This window comes from Oryza sativa, chromosome 4, assembly GCF_034140825.1.
Source record: "Oryza sativa Japonica Group chromosome 4, ASM3414082v1".
Classification (NCBI taxonomy): domain Eukaryota; kingdom Viridiplantae; phylum Streptophyta; class Magnoliopsida; order Poales; family Poaceae; genus Oryza; species Oryza sativa.
In genome coordinates, this window is record NC_089038.1 from 7,293,579 (window position 1) to 7,311,522 (window position 17,944).

General features: G+C 41.4%; 1 protein-coding gene and 1 pseudogene across 1 annotated transcript; one reads left to right on the top strand and one right to left on the bottom strand.

Annotated features, from left to right (window-relative positions):
- Positions 1-226: 226 nt before the first annotated feature.
- LOC136356360 (MEIOTIC F-BOX protein MOF-like) lies at positions 227-9,551 on the top strand. Its single transcript, XM_066310135.1, has 4 exons — positions 227-1,197; positions 2,937-3,092; positions 3,190-3,396; positions 9,341-9,551. The coding sequence occupies exons 1-4, from the start codon at positions 328-330 to the stop codon at positions 9,344-9,346; spliced, it is 1,239 nt and encodes a 412-aa protein (XP_066166232.1). The 5' UTR covers positions 227-327; the 3' UTR covers positions 9,347-9,551.
- A 494-nt stretch (positions 9,552-10,045) lies between these two features.
- LOC136356147 (MEIOTIC F-BOX protein MOF-like) lies at positions 10,046-17,104 on the bottom strand (annotated as a pseudogene).
- Between the last annotated feature and the right edge of the window lie 840 nt (positions 17,105-17,944).

A 17,944-nucleotide genomic window follows, 5' to 3' on the forward strand; every position in this document is an offset into this window, starting at 1 on the left:
GAGTCCGTTTTACAAAAGATAATCTATATCCCTAACGGAATATGCAAATACAGATGAAATATAGTCGTAACCGACTAAGTCTCAGGGTGTTTCCTTGATACACAAGTTAAGAAACAAACCCGAGATACAAATAAGATATTCTATCTACATTAGGTATCCTGTACCTAGTCCAAATACCGTCGCCGTATAGATATGGGATATCCATAATCTCCACACACCTCCTCGTCAGTCCCCCGCCGTGAGCGTCGCGACTCGAAACCCTACCGTCTTTCGCGATCTCGCGGCAGCGACACGCATCTGACTACCGCGCCGACGCCGCCGGTGGCGATGGGCGAGGATCGCGGCGACGACTACCTGGGCACGCTGCCGGACTACCTCCTCCACAAGGTCATGTCGTTCCTCCCGGCGCGGCAGGCCGTGCAGACGTGCGTGCTGTCGCGGCGGTGGCGCGACCTGTGGCGCTCCATGCCGTGCATCGACATCGACGGCGACGAGTTCGGCGGCGGCATGGCCAAGGTCAGGTGGGAGAAGCTGATGGACTTCGCCAACAATCTACTCGAGTTCGGCGACGTGCACGTGATCGACTTCAACCCCCCGTTTCTTGAGAGGTTTCGTCTTCATCTCGCCCACTCTTGGACCGCACCATACATACGCGCATGGAAGGGCTCTCGGCTGATCGAGTGTTGCATCCTCGGCGGATTCCGGCACCGACCCGCCGCCGCCGAGATCGCCGTCGGCGTCGGCGTGCCGTTGTTCAGGCTGCCCTGGCTACCATCTGTGTCTACTTCCCGACTAAAAAGATTGCATCTCTCTGGCCTAGTTTTGGACGGTTGCTTCGATGAGTGCATCTGTTCATCCTGCCCAATCTTGGAAGCCATGGAGCTCAAATCTTGCTCATGCGAATTCAACAAGATCGAATCTGCCACGCTGAAGAGTTTGGCCATCCATGGATGCAGAAGTTGCCTCCTGGAGTGTACTACATTGGCTATCAAGACGCCAAGGCTCACCTCCCTTCTCCTGAGAATTACAGTTTATTATGAACTTAGAGTACGCTTGGTCGATCCAATGGATTCCTTGATCGAAGCATCGATCCGTGAGAAGTCCTACGAGCCGATTAACTTTGACAACGATCTATGCTTGTCACTTGGTGCCCTAGCCAGCGTCAGAAATCTCAAGTTATCGTGGTCTCGATCAATGGTATTTATATTATCCTCTTATTATAGTCCTTGAATATATATCCTCGTGCTTGAATATATATCCTCTTGGTGCATTCGTTTATTCATGCAAAAGTATGTCATTTGTTTAATCCATGTAAGAAACGACCTCTAGGGCTTAAAATCCATTCAAGTAATAATGAGTAAATTGTATTGGTGGTAGACAAACTTGTTAGGTGGGTGCAAATTAGTACATAAACTTATAAAACACTCGTTTTAGTACATGAACTTGTCTACTTCGTGTGAACAAGGACCAAAATAACTTGTCAATGTTAATTTTACGAAGTTGACGTTGATTAGAATGTGACGTGCATACGTGTAGTAAGCATGCATAAGACATGTAATATTTATAAATTTGGTCTCTACTTTATCCTTCATTATGGAAATGATGAATTTCATATATTTCTAACCTTTATATCATTGCTCGCTTTTTAAAATTTTTCTACTATCACTATATCCTATTCTATTTTTTTATTAAAGAGGTGTATATCTAATAGCAACCTTCTTAGATATATATTTACACAGTATCCTAATCAGCCAATAAATCAATAAGATTAGCTATGTAGTAATTTTGCCTTCCTCCGCACGCACCAGATAAGTTAATACACCAAAACGAGCATTTTATATGTTCGTGCACTAGATTGCACCCACCTGACAAGTTTGTGTATAGGCGATGCAATTATATTTACTCAATAATAATCTACTTCTACTTGTTATATTAAACTCTGGACCGAAATATGCACCCATATTTTTCTACATTCGACGACAGTTTTTTAGAAACCGTTGGAGATCCATGTGTCATTGTATTAAGAAGGATAAGAGAAACAGCTCTATATTCTCAGCCATTCGCACAGAGAAACCAAGCAGGAAAAAAAAGAAAAGAAAAACGTTTAACCGAATAACTTATTTTCGAATAACTTATTTTTCTCCACTGCCCAACCACCCTGCAGATTATATATCTATATATCCTATACAGTTGGAACCAAACACTGAACATGCATTAAGCCACATCACTATACAAATCTTGACCATTGGATCATCCGTTAGAGGGCAAGTATCATAGGTGATGTGAAACTAAAAAGTTAAATGACATTTAATTCTGTTATGAACAAAACACTAAATATGCACTAAACCACATCGCTTTAGAAATCTAGATCATTGGATCATCCGATCCGTTAGAGGGTTTAGGATCCTAGGTCATATGAAACTAAAGAGCAATACATTTAATTTTATTATATTCACATGTATTTCATCATTTCAATTACGATACATCCATTTAGCTTTTACCTTTTACGAAAAGACTATATTGATCTTCCCAGATATGAAGTGTTCATCAATTCGTTTATTTTGTTTCCTTCTTTTTCCTTAGCTTGCACATTTGTTAAAATCCATTTATCATTACATAGTCATTCCGCAGAAACACACGGGGGGTATTATCTCATATCTAACAATGTATGCCACCTTCACCAGTTAACCAACCTTACAAAACTCTTAATTTATATTTGGTGTACTTTTGTACACTATTATTATAAATTTCATCCACATATAATTTTATAAATTTGTATATGTCAACAAAATTAATGTAAGATGTTTATATGTAGGAGATCTTGTCTAAATTCGTAGTATTATGATGTGTCACATCTGATCAATCTCTTGTATTTTGAGATGGATAGAGGATATGATATTGCCATATTTACTTATTTTTGCTCCAATTTGCTTCAGGATTCACACCATGGAGAATTTCCAAATTTTCCAACGTTTCAAAAGCTAACTACCCTGCACCTATATAAATGTAATATGTGCCTAAATTTGAATATACTGTTGAGTTTTCTCCAGAAAGCTCCTAGCTTGGAGAGAGTTATATTGCAGAACTGCAAGGTATACTACTTGTATCTTTTTCCTATTTTCCTTCACTTGTTACACTGCCGTGTTAATCTGTCTTCTAATTATACTGATCTCTGTGATGCCTGAATAGTTTCCAGTAGCTCCCAGAAAGAGGAAAAGATCAACAAAGGTGGATAGACACAAGATTCCTCCCGAGTGCAAAGGTCTGATAACTTCGGAATCTCGCGCCTTGAAACGTATCGAGATCACTTATCAAGATGATGATTTCTGCAATCTTATTAAACTTTTCTCGTGCAATTGGAGAAAACTAGAGGAATATACTATCACACTGACCAAGGTTTGAGTCGTTTTCATTCCATATATGTTTTTCTAGCAACTTTAAATTTAGAGCATATATAGCTTAAGTCTTAAGAGCTAGTAGTACCAAATATTTTAATTTAATTAGTTCATTGTCTCCGGTAGACATCCGCTTGTTTGCTAGTACTGTCTAATTAGAACTTAAAATAGTTGGAGTGTAGTACCTTATTATCTTCACGATTGCTCTCAGCCTCTCAGTTATTTCTTCGAGTCTTCTCACTTATATACTATTGCGTTTTTTTTCTCATGTATCGCCAATTCGCCATGCATTCGGTTTGGACACTATTTGGTTAATTGGTTTTGCCAAAAACAAATATATATGCTACATAGAATGCCTCTAACACAATTGCATGCGCGGCTGTTCCAAACACCCTTTTCATTTTCATCAAATTCGGCACAAGCATCGGTGGTGATGTGTCTGAAATATATGCACATCACGTGTAGAATTAATCTAGTATTTCATAAATATATCATGACATGAAACATGTAAACTAGCAAAACCACTGCTGTTGATCTAGAAATGTATGCTAGACAGCTACACATAAGTAAATCTATGGAACATAACGGAGACGCCGATGGTTTTGGTTCTGCAATGGAAGAGGATCCGCTAATGCGGAGCAACACTCACCACACGAACAACGCACAGTACCGGGTGTTGACGACGACGCGTAATGCCCGAGAGTAGAGCAAGACGAGTCACGGTGGATGAACAACTAGCGAGCGAGTACACGAAGCGCTTCCCAAAAACTTTTTTAGCGCCTTCTCCTAGTGCAGGATATCGAAGCCGAAGGTTTCGGAGACCTACCCTCTCAATTGCTGGTGCACACCAGCAGACGGGATGGAGTAGACTACGAGTGATGTTGCTTTACAGAGGAGGCAAATCCTTGACTGTTTTCGTGTGTTTCGTGGAGCCAACAGCTTAGTTTATAAAGAGATAACTAGATGTGTCGTTAAGATGCTCGTACAATCTTGTCAGCTCCTCGCAAGGGAGGTGGAAAGTGTGTCTCTTGTTGCCATTGGTCGACGAGTGCTGTCAGTGTTGAACATAGGCATTGGCCTCTGAGCCATGGTGATGAACGCTAGCAACTTTGCATCTAGTAGACGAGGGATGTACCGGTTGTCAAACGGCATCACGCCTCCCGTGTGCCCTTGAATCCACAACGTCCTCATAACTTGTATAAAGAACAACGTTACAAAAAGTTAAATGCATTGACAACTCTACAATATATTCAATAAATAATAAGCAAAGAGTATGTTACCCCTCCCTCCATGATCCTGTGAGCTCAGTGCATCTCCTTGTAGTGCAGGTGTAGAACTAGGGTCTCCACCATCGTACATATTAGAATCACAAATTAGAGACGTGTACATATGAGTGAATCAAAGAAAAATATAAGTAAATTGCGCATTCTAATAACCTGTCTACTAGAAACGTTGACCACCCTACAAGTATGCCAATGTTTTTTTGGCCGATCCAAAGATTTGTCGTGCTTAGGGCATGTTGTTTTATTATGACTACCTTCGTGGCATATGGAACACCTGTTAGGTATCATATGCTCGGAATAACCATCATTCGACTTCTATGACCGACCAATTCTTATCCATGTCATTGATGAACCTCTTAGTTCTTCCGCCAGGAGTATCGATCATCTTCGACAAGTCGGGTATGAACTCCTCACCGTCATCACTTGGCCATTGAGTGGGATCTTGGCTTGGCTCGAACCTAGGGGAGTACGAGCATTGCACAGCTTCCTTGGTAGCTTCGAAACACATCCGAGGGGGCACTTCCTCATCCATACATCGTAGTCTACAAAACTGATCATTGGGAGCATGGCATGTGATGCAATGCCAGATATTGACATGTACAAGTGTTAGTTGTCACAACCATGCAATAGTGTCGGCCACCCCCATTGTGCTGCAGCTGATGTAACTCCACCCTGCTTAGTCACCTCGTACTTTGCTGTAGAAAAGTAGAAACAAGTCGTATGTTGTCCCATAGTACGTACTTTTTGTATTTCAAACTCCTTAATTCTTTTCGGCCACCTCTCACACTTTTGTATTGCAGCCATCGTGGCCTTGTACCTATCAGCGAACCACTTATTGCAGTTGTTGAACGTGTATGCCACGATGGATGTTACTGGTAGCCTATGAATGCCTTTGAGCATATTGTTGAAACTCTCTGCCATATTGCTAGTCATGAAGCCGAATCTACGAGCTCCAACATCACAGGGCCGTGCCCACTTATGCCTCTATCACATAATGTATAGTAGCCACTTCTTTAGTTGAGACTCAAGGAAATCAATGAGATGCTTCACTTCCTTCTCAAACTCTATCTACTCATTTATTTAACAAATACACTCTAGATCCTTCATCCGGCGTTCGGTTGCCCCGCACGGTAGAAGTTAGCACAGAAGTGTCGCGTGCACCATCTATGATGTACATTACGGTGACCTGAGAGATGACATTGTTGATTTTGTGTAGAATGTCTTTGTGCCTATGTGAGATTATGCACACTTTTCTATTGAGTCTAATCAAGCGTCTCCAAACCATACTAATGAACCAGTCAAGAAGGTACCTCAATTGCTATCATCGGACACAAAGTGGTTGAAAGCCTCTACACACTGCCCAAAGAACCATGCGTCATGCCCAAATACATGCCTTGTTACCCCATCCACTGTTCTCGACCTTTCTTGGTGAGGCTCAACAACATAACGCACTGTGGGGTTATTAGCCTTAATAACATTTAGAATCGTCGGTAGCCGAACATATCTCTCATCCCAATCTCCCCATATGTTCTTCATAGCCACCTACTTTGCACGCCAAGCTTTACCATAAGATTGATGGTGGTGCCATATGGCCTCCACGACCTCAACTATAGCAGCAGGAGTCAAGGTCAGATCAGCTTGGACAAATGGTTGCAACCTGTTACCGATGAACTTCGAAGTTAGTTTCAAGTGCTTGTTCAATGCCACTACAACACGTGTGCTCTACACCTACACTGGTAACCCTCCACCTCCCATCCTTAGTCTTCCTTGCACAAACCTCCCACATTGTTAATGATTTACCAATGCATGCCACCATGTACTTCTTAGAAGCGTTTGGGTGCTTCACATGGAACGGGCGATGCACACTGATCGAGTAACTCTGCAGTCATATTTGTGTGTGTGAGAGAGAGAGAGAGGCGCTACTGAGGCGAGGAGAGAAAGAGACCGCCGTGTGGGGCTAAGTCCACTACCTGTGGGCCCCGCCGATGCGGGTGGCGTTGTCTTTCGTTGCGTCGGCATGTCGGCCCCGCCAACCATTCGATGGCATGTCGTGGCCATCACGACCTCAGTGCCAATGCGTTTGGTGTTGAGGACTGAAAGCTCAGCGCCGTCAGCCCTTGTGCTAAACCCGGGGTTCAATTTTTGTGATAGTTTTAGCAAGGACCTATTTTGAAATAAGTTCCAAAAAATGGCCAAATTGTGAAATTTTCGGGTGGTGGGTGCCCGCGGTCTCGTGCCCCGTTCTGGTGAGGTGGTTGTCCCGGTCTGGTGAGGTGGTTGTTGATTCTCACCTCATTTACGTGAACTGGTGGGCTTGCGATCTCCTAAAGTGGGCGGTGATTTTACACCTCTCTTATGCAAAGTGATGGCCTCAACACACCTATTTTGTTCCCTCTCTTTTCTTCCTCTCCTAGTCATTTTGTGTTTGCTATTGGACACTGTATCTCCCTCTCTCTTCCTTTATATCTGTCACCTCCTCGCTGGAACATTTTGTGTCCGCCACGCGACACTCTATCTCCCTCTCTTTCCCTATATATTTGTCACCAAGAGGGCTCTCTCTATGTGTCTTCTACATTCTTTAGTTGGTAAAGTAAAATGACTTAGGAAAAAAAAGGTGCATGTCTATTTAGATGAGATGACATTGAAGGAGTGGTCGTATTACCTTGCATAATCCATAAACTGCATAAAGCCCAGATCCCTTATCAGCCTGTTTCAATGGTTTTAATGCTTGATGTGTCCAAAATGCCACCCTAGGCTCTCCCCATGGCACATTACATCCAGGTGCATCTACATAATCTAAATACAATAGTTGCAATTTTAGGGGAAAAAAGCAGTGAGATGTTACAATACTAAAAACAAGGTATAAAGGAGAGATTAAGCATGTAGATAATTACCCCGAGAAAATATGTGGATGCTGAAATCCAATCAATATATTCTTCTTAATCTTGTCCTACACCTATAGTGCTGCATTTCTTATAGTTGAAAGCATGTGCTCAGCCCAATTGTACTTTGCAATGTTGTTAACATCCAAGCAAATAGTGACATATTGCATACTAGGTTGGTTTGATGTTGTTGGGGCAATGATCTTGTACAAAGTAATCAACATAAAAGTTGTGATGAACTTGTTATCTGACGGAGCTTGGGGCTCCTCACCGGGAGACCGCGCAGGCCCCCCTTTGCCGGTTCGGCCGGGGGCGCTAAGTGAGGTTCTTCGCCCTCGATCTGAGGAATGTTCGCGAGAGAGAATCGCACAAGACACGGGCGATGTAGACAGGTTCGGGCCGCTGAGAAGCGTAATACCCTACTCCTGTGTTCTGGTGGATCTATGTGTGAAGGAAATTACAGAGAGTTGAAGAGCTAGAGAGTTCAGGCTCTCCAAATCGAATTGCCAGCCTCCTTTTCTTCGGTGGGCAAGGTCCTCCTTTTATATCTCAAGGGGATACCACATGCACCACTTCTACCTACTCTTCTTTTGGGTGGGGACCCACCCTATCTTGACCAAAACTTGGCTCGTGCCTTGAGCCTGGAAACTAAATCACAGCCTGTGCTTGAGTGAGGCTCAGTGCCGTCACTCGCCTGACACCGGAGATCACCCTGTCATTCCTTCATTAATAGGCGGAGATTTGCAATGGCCACCGTCCGTATGACCCTCCGATGGGATGGGTCATACCTACCTCCACTCCGCCGGACGCAGACGCAATGTGGGAGCACGGTTGTCTGCCGATGACGCGACCGGCGTCAGACCAGTCACAAACCGGTCATTCTTGTCCACCACGCGTTAGTTTAGCATGCCACACGTCGGCCCTTCTTCATACAATGACTTCCTTGCAATGGTTGCGATGAAGCCTGGAATGTATCTGGCCGGGACTGACGTACCTACTCCAAGAGTTAGCACGCCGGCTCCGGCTAGGAACGAGCGCCTGGAGGCTCTCATCATACCGACGGGACGGGGCGAGGCGTGTGTCAGGCCGCCTGTTGCCACCTAACCCGCGATCTGACCGGTCTGTGACCGGTCACACACTGCGACCGGTCACGGACCGGATAAGAGTACGCTGCGCTGCATTAAATGCGGCGTGGCGCGCTCGTCCAACCCGCATTAAACGCGGTTAGGTGAGCGCCGCTGTGCTCACCTATCCCACACACGTGGCGCCAATCCCACAGGGGGTCGGGGCGCCCCAGCCCTCGGGGCCGAAACGGGTGCGGCCCGACCCCTCGGGGAGACAGAGGGAGGGGTGGCCATGTTACCCTCGGGCCCGACCCCCCCGAGGGGGTCAGGCCATGTGGGTGACCACGGCTGCCCAAGCCTCTAGTCACGATACCCCCGGTCCCATGTCACCGACATTATCCGTGTTACGTCCTTCAAATGCACTTTGTAATTGCCACACAAAAATTTGAGTACCCAATGAAACCCCGCTTTTAGTGTCTTGATAGACTCATGCTTTGGACTGTTTGGTTTTATTGTCACTCCAGTATGAGAGATACTAAACACAATGTTGACATATTTAGGAATGATTGGGATTTTACCTTTTGGTAGTTCTATAATGTCAGTTAACACATTATAGTGTTGTAGAAACCATATTCGAAGCTACTTGAAAATACTTGATCACTTAATGTTTAATAAGCCTCCGAATCCTAATATTTTAACCTTTTCTTTCTGGTCAGGATTGAGGTCTTTTATGTTTGCATTGAAGTCACCCGGACTGCATTTTGAGCCCACCCTATGCTGCAGAAATGCTATCTTTCATCACACATGACAAGGATTTAAAGTATAAATTGTACTATACTATGTTACTCCTCATACTATGGCATACAGTGAGGGGGCAGAAATTGATGTATTGCAAATGGATGTCTATTGGCTAGGGTATTTTGCTTACTCAGTGACATCAGATCAAATGAATGCAAGATAGTTCCTAATAGTGACCCATTATCCACTGGTTTCCTTATAGCAGTTTTATAAGCATGAAATCAATAGGAAATGATAACAAATACATATATTGACTTAAAACATACCGTTATGATAGGAGAGCCGGCATAATCCCCTTTTTGTCTCTTCTTCTTGGGTGATTTGGACCCAGAAGTTGAATTCTTTTTACCTTTTTTGGTTTTTTTTTGGGGGGAGGGCAGTAGGTTATGGGGATCGCATAGTTTTCTTCCCTTTCGAAGTGTGCACACTGATATGTAGATCACTTTGCAGGTTAACCGAAAATAGTCACAAAAAATGAGGTCAGCTAGCCAAATTCAGTATTGGACAAAATCAGAAAACAACTACTTCATAGTACACTGTTCAATTTCTAGATTTTTTAATGAAAATTTGTGGATTACAACTCCAAAACATTGCCAAAATTGAATCAGTTGTAGTTTTATTAGCTAGTACATGGACCTGAATCCAATAGGCAAACACAATCAATGTTAGCAAAAATGTATGTTATTAACTAACATTTGCCTAGTGATATATGTCGCAGGTACTCAAAATATGTATTATTGTCATTTTCGTCATCCATGTCAGCCTCATTTTCATCACCAGCCCTCCCAGCTTCAGTAGTAACCGGTTCACATGAGACCAACGAAGAAGATGGAGGTGTGAACATATGACCTTTCAGTTGATTAGAAGCACATGACTGACTTGCTGTCGCAGATTCGCTTGCCACACCTGGGTCTGGCAATGAGCCGGCGAGCACCATCGATCTGGTCATCGGTGCCATAGACATCCTGGAGAAGAGGAAGATGGCAGCCCGTCGTCTGTCCCATAAAAAACCAACCTAGTACCGGATGTGATATATCTTAGTACTGCGAATGTGGACATATATATGTCCAGATTATTAGTACTAGGATATGTCACATCTAGTCCTAGATTCATTTTTTATGGGACGGAGGGAGTATATATCTCAAATTTCGATAGTGTTGAGTGCTAGTACCGACAAAGGCCACTGATGAAAGGAGGGGGAATGAGACGGAGGAGCATATATACGTAAAACGAGGTGAACCTTTAACAAAGGATCACTTGAGTTTAAATTCTTCAAACCTGAAAAATGGATTATTAGGATTTGTTAAAGCAACCACATTCAACATTTGTCGAAGCGCGAAAAACAAGTGCTCTACATCAGAACCAAAGCAGCCTAATTTGACAATTTTAGTAATGCTCAAGTGCTCTACATCCAACTTTTCTTCTTGCTAGGTATTTCTAACTCTATACATCCATAGGAATGAGTGTGCTCTGCAGTATTGATCTCCGACGTGGATTACTGACGTATAGGTGATATGTGCATGTGTGCATTAATAGGAGTATAGCGCGCAGTGGTGTGTGTGGATGCTGAAAAGTACTACATATTTAATTAACTTGATAAAGACGATATTCATGTAATAATGTAATATAGTAATGGAATAGATAGAAAGTAATGTCGAAAATTAACTAACTTATTTTTGTAGTAAATGTTTTGTGCAAATTATTGATTAACATGATTTTACTAAATGTCTTAGGGAATTTAATAACTTTTTATTTTGTATTGTGTCACGTCGAAAAACCACCTCCTGATTGCATGCCAGTTTATTGGGTAGAAATGAAACCACCTCTTGATAGCACATCGGTTTATGGGCAGATAAGCGTGTGCATGCATACAACAGATTGCATTCCGTTGAAGAATGCCACCAATTATGGCAACTTCCGCTCCACGGGCCAAATATCTAGAGCCATTTGTTCGCCTTTAAATTTGCCTCGCGTTAGACCTGTAGATTCATTTCACAACCCAAACGATACACGTCAAGGCGTCAACAATGAAGCCTTCCTCCGGCGACTCGAATGGTGGCACCTCCTCCAAGCGATAGCAGACAAATGTGGCGAGCCAACAAAATGGAGAATCACTAGATGGTTTTATTGAAGATGAGGTAATCTTGCAATGAACCATGGCAACATTGTTCTTGTTGTGAATTCTGTGCATGTTTCTCCCGATTTACTTAATTTTGTGAGTCATTGAAATGAATTTGTGCTTATTTACATAATTCTTGTCATGAATCACATGCATGTTTCTCCCGATTTACTTAATTTTGTGAGTCATTATATGTGTTTGCGTTGATTTACATTATTCTTGTCGTGAATCACATGCATGTTTCTCCTGATTTACTTAATTTTGTGAGTCTTTAAATGTCTTTGTGTTGATTTACATAATTCTTTTCGTGAACCACATGCATGTTTCTCCTAATTTACTTAATTTTGTGAGTCATTCGAATGTGTTTGTGTTGATTTACATAATTCTTGTTGTGAGTCACATGCATGTTTCTCCTGATTTATTAATTTTGTTACTCACTGAAATGTGTTTGATTTACATAATTATGTGAGTTATTGAAATATTTTTTTCCTTCCGACATCTATTTTAGATCCTTGCTACGCGGAATGGTGCAATGACGGTTGTGTGCTCCCCTAGCAGATTTGTCCAAGCAGTTCAAAGTTTATCACTAGACCATCTTAGGGAGATACGATCATTAGGTTTTGGCGGCTTATTACACATGAAAAAAATCAGTTCTTCCTCGAATTATGTTGATTAAGGTTGCTAAAGGATTCAACATGGAAAATAATAGTTTTTTCATAGAGGGAAAGTGCATCCCAGTGAACCTATCATATGTGGAGAACATTATGGGTCTACCCATCTTTGGAGAAAAAATAGAAGTACGCAGAGACGGTCCTATCAGCAATGATTTGCTACATGCATATGAAACACTAGGAGAGAATTGTGTAACTTTCAAAAGTCTAGAGACTAGCATCTTATCCTCGAAGGTTCCAGATGACCACTTCAAATGACAGTTTGTGTTATTTACAATAGGACGACTGTTGGCACCAGCAACATATTACCATGTTAATGCAATGTACTTGGCACTGGTTGAGGATGTGGAAAAGATTTCCAAATATAACTGGGGAGAATTCACAATGCGTCATTTATTGGACTGCATTTCTACTTTAAAAGACCATGTAAATCTTTAGGGTAATCTTGCCCTTCTGTAGGTATATAAGTATATTGTACTATCCAAGTGTGATCAACTCAATTGCAAATTTGCATACTAAATATTTTGCTTAATCTCACTCTTTTTTTTGGTCAGTACTTAGTCCTTACAATTCCTTATTTATATTTTTTGTTGGTCATTTACTTGTTCTAGCTTGCTTTACTTTACGATGACTATGTTTTGACAAAAGAGGATAACGAGGCAGTACAATTTGTTAAGAAAAATTATGACAAATCCGTGTTTGTCGACCTCGTTATCCTCTTTTGTCAAAACATAGTCATCGTTGAAACCTGTGGAAGTAAAGTAAAGCAAGCTAGAACAAGTAAATGACCAACAAAAAATATAAATAAGGAATTGTAAGGACTAAGCACAAACCAAGAAAAAGAGTGAGATTAAGCAAATATTTAGTATGCAAATTTGACAATTGAGTTGATCACACTTGGATAGTACAATATACATGCAGAAGGGCAAGATTACCCTAAAGATTTACATGGTCTTTTAAAGTAGAAATGCAGTCCAATAAATGACGCATTGTGAATTCTCCCCAGTTATACTTGGAAATCTTTTCCACATCCTCAACCAGTGCCAAATACATTGCATTAACATGGTAATATGTTGTTTGTTGTCCTATTGTAAATAGCACAAACTGTCATTTGAAGTGGTCATCTGGAACCTTTGAGGATAAGATGCTAGTCTCTAGACTTTTGAAAGTGATACAATTCCCCCTGGTGTTTTATATGCATGTAGCAAATCATCGCTGATAGGACCGTCTCTGCATATTTCTATTTTTTCTCCAAAGATGGGTAGACCCATAATGTTCTCCACATATGATAGGTTCATTGGGATATCCTTTCCCCCTATGACAAAACTATTCTTTTCCATGTTGAATCGTTTAGCAACCTTAACCAACATAATTCGACGAACAACTGATTTTTTTTCATGTGTAATAAGCCACCAAAACCTAATGATCGTATGTCCCTAAGATGGTCTGGTGATAAACATTGAACTGCTTGGAAAAATCTGCTAGGGGAGCACACAACCGTTATTGCACCATGCCGCATAGCAAGGATCCAAAATAGGTGTGGCAAGGAAAAAAATATTTCAATAACTATCACTTGGTTATCCTCCCGCATGTCGCGAATGTCAAGGGAGGAGGAGTGAAGCAGTACTAGGTGGGGGAGAGGGGAGGGATGGAGGGATAGTTGAATGGCATTTGCGGGTAATTTCTCTACAAGTCAATGGGTACTTCTGAAATTGGGACAGAGTTGGAGTTGTGGAGCGACCAAAATACCGCTCCACATAGCTAGTTCACTTTGTAGGAGCGATCTGGTTTACTCCGCTCCACTTTTTTTTTTTTGGAGCTGGACCGTTTGGTTGGGCTCCAGCTAGATCAGAGGTGAATCTAGGAGCTGTAGCTGCACCAAGCAGGCCCTAGAAGAACATCGTAGGAGAAAATCTCATTTACTATCCCACAAATTGACAAAAATTCTAATCCCTTATATAAGGAATTTATGAACTACATAAATAACTAATCAAGCATGTAAATAAGCATATGATAACTTACAGATGCACTAGGTTGACTTTGACCAGACGATCTAGTCTCCTCTTCAACCCTCAACTATGCCAACACTCTTCCCTCTGTCTCCTTCCGGTGAACCGTTTAAACCCTATAACAAGATCGAAGCAAAGGGAAGAGTAATGGAGATGCGATCTGGTACAAATCGGATTGATCACTACTGAAATAACGGATACCAGTGATTTACTTTTTTTTTTCTCATGGCATACTGATCTGCACAACAATATACTGACAGATGGATGTTTGTATTCAATTCATGTATAGTGCCCATGTTTTACAAGTTAATTACTCCACTGCCATCATGTTACAATAATTTTGTTCCATACATTGCTCCTCTCCTGATTAACCGTACACGTTGTTCCACCTACAAATACCTCTAGGTACCTCGTAAACACAGTAAAAGATCTCATGCTTTTTCTTACTGTTGGTAAAAGCAAGTCATAGTACAATGGAAAATGACATGAGAATGCAAATACAATACGCAAAGGACTCAATGTTTTGTGAGTATTGTTGTGTTGTTCTCAAGTTTTCTGCGACTGTACAGCAAAAGTTCAATACTGTCACTGATATCGTCATCTTTATACGTGATCATGATAAGCTTCAAGTCCTGGGACTCGAACATTATCACACTTTCACGCTTGGAAGGACCGTGCAAGATTAGCCTTGCCATTATTTTACTCTTTCTTGAATTATCTGGAATCTATTGGAACACCACACATGATGGTAGTGAGAGGATAGACCAAAAGCAGAGTAACAAGATGAACATAAAAAAAAATAGAAGTACCTTGCAGTTTGCCAATATAACTTTCTCCAGATTAGGAGCATTCTATAAAAATCTCGACAATATATAAAAATTTTGGCCCAGATCACATGCACAGAAGCGCAAGGTTGTCAGCTTTTGAAATGTCAGAATATTTATAGATTTGCTACAATGCTTCTCCTGTAATAATTGGAAGGAGAATTGAGTTTGACATGATCAACATTATAAATTAGTTTGGAAGTCATTATAGATGCGATAGAAGAAGTAATAGTACAAATATAAATAGATGCACCTGACAAAACAAAAGGTCAATAATGTAATGAGTGCCAGGCCCAAAGTATAATATAATAGATAGAAGCTAGCTGTGAGCTGGGACAAACTATAGTGCAAAAGAAATGTACTCCCTCTGTCGTTAGGAAAAATTAAGTATTTGCAACTCTTAGATGTGGTAATTAAAAATGATTTGTCACGTAGACCCACACATCATTGACACATGATGGTCCACATGTCATGATATATGGGTTGCAAATAGTTGAATGCCAAATTTAAGAGCGGCAAATAGTTAAATCTCCCCGTAAAATATAACATCTCGTAAAGTTTAAATTTGTACCTAACGCGCCTCAAGAAAGAAAACATGTTTGTTTGACCCCTCCTTTCAATAACCATGCTAAAAGATAAAACTTGCTAGGACGAAAGGAATACATTATAAAATGAACTTGGTCTTATATATATTTCAGTCCAAAGATTAATAACTATTACATTCTGGCATCGATATTAAAGCGAATAAGTAAGGCTTGTCGATTTATCAATTGACAGAGTTTTTCATATTAATAATCATTTTTTTCAGCACTAGAACAATATCTAATGACTGATAGTATGTTTTTTCTTCTTGTTATGAAACAAAGACTCTCACCTTAAACTTGTAAAAAATGTTTTTGTTATTTATCATCATCGACATGGATGTTTTTTATCCATACAAGCATAATGAAACATTTAGATTCGTTTCGTCAGTTCGATGCTTCGACAAGGGAATCCATCTCATCCACTAAAAATACAACGAGACCAATAACTGAATACCATAGGCGAAAGGAGGTGAGCTTTGGCGCCGTGACAGCCAAAGCATCTCTTCCAGAGCAGTCATGAATGGCCAAACTCTTGAGTGTGCCACAAACAATCTGACTGAACTCGAACCGTACAGTTCTTGAGCTCCATGGATTCCAGGACGGGGCACCGAGAACGGATACACTCACGGAATCTGCCGTCCAAAACCATGCTGGAAAGCAGGGTTTGAAATTTCGGTAATTTTGCCCCCCACCAGCAAGCTCACATCTCACCCAAATTTTTTGGTTTTTTTTTTTGCGAATTTTTTGAATTTGATCAAATTTTGTTCAAATTCATTCAAAACAGTCACAATTTCAAATAATTTCGGCCAAAAAAAAAACGAAATTTCTGAAATTTCGGTTCCCCTGACTGAAAAACCAAGTTCGAAATTGAAAACCCTGCTGGAAAGATGCAAAGTTTTCAGGCGGCAAGCAGAGATGGCGCCGAGGAGAGGCAGCCCGAACCGGTGAATGGCGACGGTTTCGCCAATGGTTAATCTCGAGCACCACGGGCCGGCACCGGAAGCCACTGATGATCCATCTTCTCTTGTGTCGAGGCATATATATGTCGGGTTGTCCTACGATGTCACGGTAGTTTGGGAGATGCAGCTGGAATCTGTCGAGGCAGTACGGGGCGTTGTGGGCGATGAGCAGGTTGGTGGTGAAATCCTCCAGCTAATTTGTCCAGCTCAACCAGCTCGCCGTGGAGTTTGCAATCGTGGACCTCAACTCGTGGCCATCGATGACGACGCACGGCATGGAGCGCCACAGGTCACGCCACCGCCGGGACAGCGCGTACGTCTGCACGGCCTGCCGCGCCGGGAGGAAGGACACATGATCGTGTGGACGAGGCAGTCCGGCAACGCGCTCAGGCGGTCGCCATCCTCGTCGGCCTTCGGCTGGTCGAGCTCATCGCCGGTGTTGGTGTTGTCGTCGCAAGATCGATCGCAAAAGATGGTAGAGCTTGGATGCCCAGGTCGCAGGGACGCTACCGGCATGCAGTCGTATGCCATTCGATCGAATTGTATGTAACAGATGGGCTTGGTTGAGGCCCAATGCATTGGGAGGCTTGTGCAGTAGTTCCCCTAAATTCAAAATATCATGTGATTCCGAAACCATGTTTCTTTTCCAGTCTCAAATATGGTTGAAAACATGGAATACTTGTAGCCAGAGCTGGAGTTTGAAACTCCACCATCGGTTCCGGTGTTGAATTTGATCAGAAGGGTTCGCATTGCAACAGCCGCAAACGCATACCTGTGTTACTGTTGGCTTGGAGCACTATTCTCCCTCGTAATACAGGACATTTTGACTTTTTTTTCTAGTCCAATATCTTTAGGTTTGATCAAGTTTAATCAAGTTTATATGAAAAATTAACATCATCTAAATCACCAAATTAGTTTTATTCAATCTAACATTAAACATATTTTGACACTCTCTCCATTTCATATTATAAGTCGCTTTGATTTTTCTTATAGTTAGATGATTTAAATTTGACCAAATTTATAGAAAAATATTAAAATATTTTCAATATAAAACAAATATGTTAACCAAATATATTAAATGTTATTTTTAATAAAACGAATATGATGTTGTAGATGTTGCTAAACTTTTTTATAAATTTCATCAAACTTCTTTAAGTTAAACAAAGAAAAAAATTTAAACGACTAATAATGTGAAGTGGAGGGAGTACTATATTTTTTTTAGGGAGGAGGGAGTAATATATTTGTTTCATGTTGAAAATTTTATGTTTTCTTATAATTTTGGTCAAGCATACATAAGTGTGACTAGAAAAAGAATGAAAAAAAAGTACCAATTTTGCCATTTATTTTTGGCAAGAG